Source organism: Physeter macrocephalus, chromosome 12, assembly GCF_002837175.3.
Source record: "Physeter macrocephalus isolate SW-GA chromosome 12, ASM283717v5, whole genome shotgun sequence".
Lineage (NCBI taxonomy): Eukaryota > Metazoa > Chordata > Mammalia > Artiodactyla > Physeteridae > Physeter > Physeter macrocephalus.
This window is the reverse complement of record NC_041225.1, coordinates 85,843,628-85,853,113: the sequence shown is the minus strand read 5'-3', so window position 1 is coordinate 85,853,113 and position 9,486 is coordinate 85,843,628. Positions and strand designations below refer to the sequence as shown.

The following is a 9,486-nucleotide window of genomic DNA, read 5'->3' as shown; positions in this document are numbered from 1 at the left end:
GCGGCTGGGCCCGTGAGCCACGGCCACTGGGCCTGCGCGTCTGGAGCCTGTGCTCCGCAACGGCAGAGACCGCGGCGGTGGGAGGCCCGCGTACCGCAAAAAAAAAAAAAAAAAAGCAATTCTTGTGGTCTACAGAAAGTAAAGGCTACTTTGTCTTTGTAGTTTCAAGTTAATATTAAATGACTTGCTAGGAGCTACCTTAAATGGGTCCTGGCAAAAATAGCAGATGTTACCAGACGCAGAAAAATATCTTTCTAACCCTTTAAAAAAGTCAAGCAAGGTTTTACTCAAACCTACCTGAGCCAAACATGCTGTAATTGAATTTTAGCCAGAAAAATTGAGAGTTTTAAGAAATCTTTGACCTGTACCAGTTGAAGCAAAGCCAAACATTGTCATGCCTATGACTTCCAGTAACACAAGAAGAATCCCCAAACATCTCAAGTCTCAGTGGTTGTAGAGAAGCCTGTCTGAGGAGGCTAGCCAAGTCTTTAATAAATCAGCCACAAACACAACATGGTATTTTAAATATACAGTAGGAACATTTATTTTAACACTTCTAAAAGATATTTCTCCATGCCTGATGATTTGATATAAAAATCAAACCCATCATACTTTCCCCTTCAGTCTCTCTACATCAAGGGCAATCAGAAATTTGTACAACATGAATATTTGCTTCTGAAACAAAACTTACAAATTAAGTGATAACAAAAATACACAAATCAACTGGACCCTAAACGAATTTCTAATGAATTTTTTCCCCTTTCCCCCAATCACCTAGAGCTTCTTTCTTCAGCCTCATTCTGCTCCTTTTCCTTTCTTTGCTTGGCCATGAACTTCTGTTAAAAGCAATTCATAATATGAAATACTTATTAGGTGTTGCTTTGCTGTGTTACAAATGTATCTAATATATTTCATTGTATTTAAAATTTAAAGAGCTTGATCCTACAGAATAAAGATTAGAAACACAGTGCCTTACATTAACATTCCTTCCTTCCATTTGTGAATCATCTGATATTTATGATATACTTATGCATTATCTTGATGCTTGGGGACTCAGTGGTCAACAACATAGATAAGGCCCCTTACCTCATGGAGCTGACATTCTAGTGAGGGAAGAGAAACAATAAAAGAATAAACAAGATAATTTAGGGGGTGGTGGTAAGTATTATAAAGGAAAGAAAGACTGTAAAGTAAATGAGACTGACTGTTTTTTGGGGTGGGAGGAGTGTTCTACTTTAGCTAGGTCTTTCTTTGTCAAAGGTGTTTCAGGGAAGCTGTTATTTGAGTCGAGACCTAAAAGATGAGGAAGAACCAGCTATACAAGGGGGGTTGGGAGAGGGCAAAGGAACAGCAATATAAAGGTGCAAAGGCAGCAAAGGGGCCTTTCATGTACGAAAGAAAAAGAGAGCCAAAAAAGCTGAAACACAGTGAGCAATAATAGTGAGGTCAGAGAAGCAGAAAAAAAATCAGATCATGTAAGGCCTTACAGACCCACAATAAGAAGTTTGGATATTATTCCAAGTGTTAATGTGAAGCCAGTGGAAGATTTCAAGTGAAAAAGTGACATGTTAAGAGCACAGGTAGCACAGCGCAATGTTTAAGGGCATAAGCTTAGAATAAAACAAAGGTAGGTTCAAATCCTAAATCTGCCACTAACTAGCTATGTGATCTTGGGGATTAAGTACTCTTTAATCTTGTTTCCTCATCTTCAAAATTGGAACTGATAGCATCAGCCTCATAAAATTGATTGGGGGATTGAATAAGCTTCCAGCAAATAACAGCTCAATGAATGTTAGATGAGTGTCTGTGCCACAAATTCAGTAGAGGATATATAAAGCAACTCTCAAACATTCAGGAGGAATCAGAACCACTGTTTCAACTATGGCTGATGATGATTCTCTAGAGTTCTCATCTAAATGTGTCCCAAAGACATGTACAACTAAAAAAAGGGGTGGTAGTAGTGAGGAAATGGATTAAATAAAGTTAAGTGGATTCTTTGGCTAGACAAGTCTAAAACTTTAACATGTTATGTGTCCATGACTCTGCAAGAGGGCATCAGAATATACAGTTTCCCACACTTTAATGGAGTGTCACATCGGACTAGTGATATGCAAAATCTACTCTGGCAAACACTGCCAGAGGAAAAGGAATAAAAACTAGGAGTTACTGGCAAGATCCAGTGAAGGACATGAATAGTACTTCGAACTTAAGAGGAATAAACAAACCTTAAAAAGTTCTTCCAAAAGCAAAGAATGTACATTTTGTGTGGACACTTCAGTAGTTTGACTATAATACCACCACCTGAAGATCTGATGAGTTAAAAATTAAAAATATCTACCTCTGTATTTTGCTTATGACGTGTACTCCTGCAGTGATTTGTCATTGCTTTTTCACCTGAGTAGAAGAGGGAACAAATTGGACAGAAGAATCCAGCCTTCGGTACAAGAAAGTCTAAATCTAGAGGACAGGAAGAGAGAGAGGGAAGAGGAAGGAAAAAAATTAACGATAATTTATCTAGAGCTGTGTTAATTTAAACATGACAAACATACTAAGTACAGTATACATTTATATACAAACATAATACACACTGTTATATATCTAGGGATCAAGAGCAATTAAGCCTCTAATCACAAAACAGAAGTCTTTATTTTTAAACAAATTCTGTAATATTCCAGAGCCTCCAGGAATGGCAGGGAATTCCTTCAGAATAGCAGTTCACTGGAAAAGAATCTGGTAGTCTTTGAAATAAACCTCTTAGGAATCCACTGTTAAATAAAACAGGGAGAAGAGGCAAAATGACAGTCAACTGTCTGCTTGAAGAATACAATGGGTAAACAAATAAGGTGCCCTTTAGCTCATCCGAGCTGGCCATGAACAAAGTTTGCTAGCTAAGCTTTTCCAGCATGTTCTACTAGACTGGAATTTCTGCCTGGGCAAGTATAACTCAATTCTTACCAGAGCAACAAAGAAAGTACATATCCCAGACTTCAAGAGTGCAATAAAAATATCTTTGTCAGGTAAAAACACAGCTTAATAAACTGTTCTCAGAAATGCCAGTGTGCAAAGCTTGCTAATTTCCACTCTAATCATCTAAGCAAGGTCACTGCATTACTCATCTAAACAACAGAACACTTATTACGGTTCTGAATTTTTATTTCACATGGATAAGGAAAAATGTCATTTTTACTTTACCTTCAGGGACATCAGGTGCCACTGATTTCCCCAAAAAAGAGTCCTCAATCTTCTTGCGTTTTCGTTCTGGTTCTGAATCCATTAATCCAGATTCTTCATCAACTAAAGTCATTAAATTTTTCAAGGAAAAAAAAAGTTATTCAAAATAGATTTATAGATTTTATACTAAGTGATGTCATCTGAAGCTAACATCAGATATTCTCTGCCTTCAAAGATTAATCTATGAAAAAAAAAAGATTAATTTATGGATCATCTCTCTTTCTTGGTTAATCCCACCCGACTATTCTTCCAAGAGTCTTTATATAAGGAATAAATGGGTACATCTGTTCAACCTTATTAAATAGGTTCAAGGATATGGGACTAAAGCTTAGCAGTATATTTTATTTATACATTGTTAAGGAAAAAATTTAAAAGGTAATGGAAGAAGTTCAAGTTCTATATTATTGGCAAGAGTTAACGTGTGTATGCAAAAGTGCTGGGGTGGGAGAAGAGTGTGGATTGAGGGGAAAAGGACACGAGCAGAGAATAATTCTGCTGCCCTGTATTGAAACCCTTCCAACCAAGAAAAACAAAGCCTAAACTGATGGACTAAGACCCTTGTTAGGCTGAATCACAAGTGAAACTACAAACATTCAAACCCAGCAAAGTGAATTAACATGTAAGAAGCACTCAATGTTATCAGCAAAACGCCTAACAGGATCTTGGGGGAAGACAAAAACAAAAACTGTTTCCAAGCAATTCTGGTTACCCTCAGCAGCTGAAATACCTAACTGTTGTAAAGCACTGGACAAATCTCTCTCACATATATATCATTCATTTAGCTTTTATCTCGTGTGAGACAGGCAGGTCAAATCACTATTATCCCTATTTCTTCACAGATGGAGAAAGCAAAACCAAAAGAGGTAAGAAACTGATTATGTCCAAGGATGCACAGCCAGTAAGTGACAGAGACTTGTGACTTCAAGTTCAGTGCTCTCCCCATGTAACTGGGCTACTCTTTACCAAATCTGAGGGGATGGTTAGAAACTATGAAATCGTTATTTACTGTTCTCTTACTCCTTGCATTTTACCAGTCATCAAGTCCCAAAGAGTCGACTAAAATGGCTGTCTCGCTTTTCTTGACTTGATGCTTAAAACAGCCTCCAGTGTCTTGCTACAACCCTCAACAGAGTAATACTTTCTCAAACACATTTGCGGCTACCACTCCAAAGGCACCTTTATCTAATAATAACAACAACAATAATACATTATATAATTACATAATCATTTGAGATTAAAACAAATATTTTAAGTTTAAAATTATTTTTAAAATGACTTTTTCTTAAGCTAGGTTCTTTCATCAAATATATTGTCTATTAATGAAAATAAATGGTTACAAAAGCAGTAAAGAAATGATTCTTTCTCTATTCTTCTGTTGAGATGAGGCAGTTCTAAGCAAGCTGGTGGCTGAAGTTGCCCTATCACAACAGAAATCCTGAGGGGGGAAAGCCCTCAGGAAATTATGCTAGAAGCATTTGTCAGTTAGTAAAACCACTGACTATGGCTTGGTATCAAGGAGAGGTTAATGGAGAAGAATAGACAAAGAAGGAATACCCACTTACCCAAGGGAGAGAGCATCAAGAAAGAGTACATAATCAACAGTAACAAATGATGCAGAGAAGTCAAATAAGACTAAATTAAGAAGAAAAAAACTTAATCCAGTATGACAACAAGCAGAAGGGTTTTAGGTTTTTATTACACCTGGTTAGGAAATGGGAAAGGAAGGAGGCCTAAATAAATTGTGGAGCAGCACTGAGGACCCAGCTGAGAGCTATTAGGTCAATGAGATTCAACTGAATCACAGTTGGTGGTTTTTCCTTAGAGAACATAGGATACAAAAGCAGGAGAGCAATGAGGGTGCTGTTTTCAAAGAGAATGGTACAAGGGATTTAGGATTTTGCTATGAATATATGGACACAATGACAAATACTTGTTAAGTAACTGGAGTATTCTAGACACTGTTCCCTATTTGTTTCAACATAAATTGTATTAATGTTATTAAGACATCTTATTTAATTCATTGGCTGTCTGCTTGGCAGCATCCACAAAGCAAGGGATCTGGTACACAAAGCTAGTTAAAGCTAGTTAATAAATAATTTTTACTTGATGCTGCAACATGGTCAGAATAACCTTTCGTGGATCATTTCCATGAAAATTTGTCACATTCTATTATAATAGGATCACATATTATTCTCTATTATCCCATTCCATTATGTTCCATTATCTCTATAATTGCAAAGATAAAAATCTTTATCCAGATCTAATCATTAATGGGCTGCCTTCCCTCACTCCCTCAACTCCCATCCCTGCTCTGTTGACTCTTTTTCTACTTTTCTTCTTAGACAGTAGATCTTTGGAACTTTAACCACCTCCTCACATTGTGTTACTCTCTCCCCCACTTCTATCAATCCTGCTTTACCTTCACTAATTTGGAAGGCCTCTTCATCTTTTGCTGGTTCTGCCGTAACAGCTTTTTCTGATGGTGGCGTTTTCCCAATTCTAACTCTCTTGGCTGGCACTTTAGCTTTAAAGAGAAAGTCTAATTTATTGCTACGGTAACAGTGTTTAAACTGCTTTTAACTCTGAATAACAACTTTAACACCTTTTTTGCAAACAAGATAGATATTACTCAAATTTGGGAAGGAAACCTATTTCTAATATAAAATAGGATAATTCTGTTTTTAAAAATTCAGCACTTGTCTAAGCATTCTCCTTTTATTTTCCCATTTTTCCTGATCAAAACTCCACCTTCCCACCTGCTTTTCTCAAGGAGCCTACACACATTTTTCTATTTTGTTCAAGACTGTGGGACCTTTCTAGTATTTTTTATTCTTAGTTTGGTTAAATCTTTCAAGATTTTTGTATCTGACATTATTTTGATCTCCCTAAAGTACTGAAAATGAGCTGACCTATTATTCTATACCATCAAAATATTACTTAAAAGTGAAATGGTACCTTTACAATTTTTCCCAAATCCTAAGTCTAAGCAAAAACTAGGAGGCAGGCTGGTATAAACAGCCTTCTACTTATCAAAAGCTGTATTTTCTCAATAATACAAACATATCATTTTCATTCCAATTCTAATCTGGGTATTCTAGTTTGCTTTCTGGTTTTGTTATCTTTTCTTGAGATGCAGTAACTTGGGGTAGGGTCTGAACTAAGAGAAATCTGTGAAACGAACATATTTCTTTGGAAAATATCACTTGGCCATAACTATCTGTTGGCTTCTTATGTCAATACACAGTGAAATTATTGGTAATGTTGTAACATATATTTTAAAAAATTTTAAATGTAGTCCCCTCATAAAACAAAAGCTACCACTTCTGAGTATCTACCTGCTAAGTGTCTTTCAATCATGGTTTTCAGATCTTCTTCCATAACATTCTCATTTACTGGACCCACTTGGGACAAAGCTTCAAGTTTTGTCTTCTTTGTGTCCACAGCTCTCTTTTTTCTATCCCCTCTTTTATCGGTGGGATGGTCATGTTTGCTTTGTGTTAATTCGACTTTTAAATCATTGTCTCCATCTTCCTCCTCTCCAACCTCATCAACAGTAACAAAATTAAGCTCTTCCTTAAGGTTGTTAAAATCTGCCAGAGAGTCTTCATCCTCTTCAGTTACTTCATCTAGTGTCACTAAATGCAGATCACTGCTGTCATCCTGTATTTCATCTACAGTAACTAAAGCAGAAGGGTCTTCAGGCATGTGAGAAGAAATGAACCCAATGGAATCCCTTCCAGTATTTTCCTCATCTCCTTTAGTATTTAAAGCAGCAAAACTTATGTCTGCCGACTCATTTAAAGGTAGCTCTTCTACTTCTCCAATTTCATCCACAGTTACCAAGCGTTCCTGTTTGAGAAGATCTTGTTCTTCAGCCACTGACAGTACAGTAACATCTTTAGGTTCACTGTGGGAAATGCAATCATCTTGATCAATTAACTCATCTAATGTAAGAAGTGAATTTGAATTTTTTACCATTTCTTCCATATTTATTTCTTCTTCATCAATTACTTCATCCACAGTGACTAGAGCTTGTGCTAGATGTGCAGCTGCATCTTCTTCTTCCCCAATCTCATCCAATGTTACAAAAGATAATTCTCCCTCAACAACACGAGGGGCAGAGATTTTCCCCTTCTTCTTCTTCAAGTTAAGTTCAGAGGAAGGGGTATTTTTGAGAGCTTCTTTCCTTTTTCCCTTCAGTGGATTCTGCTTGGCTTGAAAAGGATTCACTTCTTCTATAACTTCATCCACAGTAACAAATTCATCCAAATTAAATGGAAATAAGGGTTCCTGTTGGAAAGGTAAAAAAACTCACAGAATTGTGAACAACTACTGATAACTGGCTAGGTTCCATACAGCCTCAATAAATGTGCATGACATATCTATCATTTGTGAGAATTTCAGTATAGAGATGTTTCCTAAAGCTGAAATTAGTTATTTTTCAAAGCCCCACAAACAAATCCAAAGAGTAAACAATGCCAAAGGTAAAATCCTAACAATATCAATCTAATCCCACCTTTTCTTAATTTCAGTAAGATTACAATTATTTCCTAAATGATGTGCGAATTGGAAATATGATGTACAAAAATACTACATTAAGAGCATTTATCAAACAATTAATATAAAGAATTTACCATTCTATATGTTAAATGATATCTAGCAAGTGTTTTGGAGACTTCATGGACTACTAAAAGCACCTCAAATGCAACTAGAAAGTTAATAGCTAACTAGATTGTTCCATCAATCAATTTATATACATAATACATATTTTAAGATATGTAATACTAAGATACAGGCACACTTTGCTTTATTGTACTTTGCAGATACTACTTTTTACAAATTGAAGATTTGTGGAAACCCTGTGATAAACAAGTCTACTGGCGCCATTTTTCCCACAGCACTTGCTAATAACTTCATGTCTCTGTGTCACATTTCGGTAATTCTCACAATATGCAAACTTCTTCATTATTACTATATTTGTTATGGTGATCTCTGGTCAGTGACCTTTGACGCTACTACTGCAAAAAGATTATGATTCACTGAAGACTCAGATGATAGTTAGCATTTTTTAGCAGTAAGGTACTTAATTAAGGTATGCACATTTTTTTAAAGACACAATGCTACTGTACACTTAATAGAGTACAGTATAGTATAAACATAACTTTTACAGGTACTGGGAAACCAAAAAATATGTGTGACTCACTTTTATTGAGATATTTACTATTCTGGTCTGGAACAGAACCTGTAATATCTCTGAGGTATGCCTATATAAGATTTATATTTTGAGAAAGTTATATGGAAAATTTATTACTAAGACTTAATGACAAATATAATTGCACTTGAAAAAAAAAATAGTATCTGTAATTTGAAAAATGGTGTCAATTACTATTGAAAAATGGTGTCAATTACTAAAGAAAATAAATTCCTGGCAGGCCTCCTACACATTTTAGTACACTATCAATGGTCAATTACTAGTAAATATAATAATGGCATTACAATACATACCCAGTAAATTTAGGGCAGGAGGGGGAATCTGTAAGCAACTGTACTATCATTTTATTAAACCATGGAAGAACCATAATCCTTACTTCTGCTTCTTAAACTACTAACATTTCTCCTTGCCCTAATAAAATAGACCCGAATTTATGCCCTACCAGGGGAAAAAAGTAAAATAACTGAAAAAATATTCTATGAATAACAGAAATCTAAAATACCAAACAGCCAAATATAAATTGTAACATGTTTATTTAGCAGTAGAAGTTAGTACCAAGAAAGTACATCTTAAAGCCCGTCTAGTTAGGTTAAATTGAGCCATACCAAAAGGATAAAAAAATGGAAAGGACTCAGGTCAAATGTCAACCTCCTTTACATAGATGATTTTATTCTGTGTTACAACCCACTCCTACTGATGTGAGACTGGAGGTGTCTTCCTACTCTAATCCCCTTTCCATCCCCGTGTAACTTTTTGCACCACACCAAGAACAAACTATTTAGCCTAGCTCAAGGTCAGATAAACGAACTGGTGGTGGGGTCAAAAATATACTATCTCAGGGGGCTTCCCTGGTGGCGCAGTGGTTGGGAGACCGCCTGCCGATGCAGGGGACACGGGTTCGTGCCCTGGTCCGGGAAGATCCCTCATGCCGCGGAGCGGCTGAGCCCGTAAGCCAAGGCCGCCGAGCCTGTGCATCCGGAGCCTGCGCTCCGCAATGGGAGAGGCCACAGCGGTGAGAGGCCCGTGTATCGCAAAAAAAAAAA

The 9,486-nt window shown here is 36.5% G+C and overlaps 1 protein-coding gene across 8 annotated transcripts in view; it reads right to left on the bottom strand.

The window, feature by feature from the left end:
• Positions 1 to 596: 596 nt before the first annotated feature.
• The window catches only part of ZNF638 (zinc finger protein 638), a 153,203-nt gene continuing 144,313 nt past the window's right edge, over positions 597 to 9,486 (bottom strand). For 3 of the 8 annotated variants that reach the window (XM_028497205.2, XM_028497203.2, XM_028497210.2), the window contains 6 exons: positions 6,567 to 7,521; positions 5,651 to 5,755; positions 3,193 to 3,294; positions 2,339 to 2,457; positions 1,087 to 1,103; positions 597 to 836 (listed from right to left, as the gene is read on the bottom strand). In XM_028497205.2, the coding sequence (XP_028353006.1) occupies positions 743 to 836; positions 1,087 to 1,103; positions 2,339 to 2,457; positions 3,193 to 3,294; positions 5,651 to 5,755; positions 6,567 to 7,521 (1,392 nt within the window). In that variant the 3' untranslated portion in view covers positions 597 to 742. Of the gene's footprint in view, positions 837 to 976; positions 1,104 to 2,338; positions 2,458 to 3,192; positions 3,295 to 5,650; positions 5,756 to 6,566; positions 7,522 to 9,486 lie in introns of all 8 variants that reach the window. The other 5 variants (XM_055089240.1, XR_008618916.1, XM_028497208.2 and 2 more) reach the window with 5 other exon arrangements.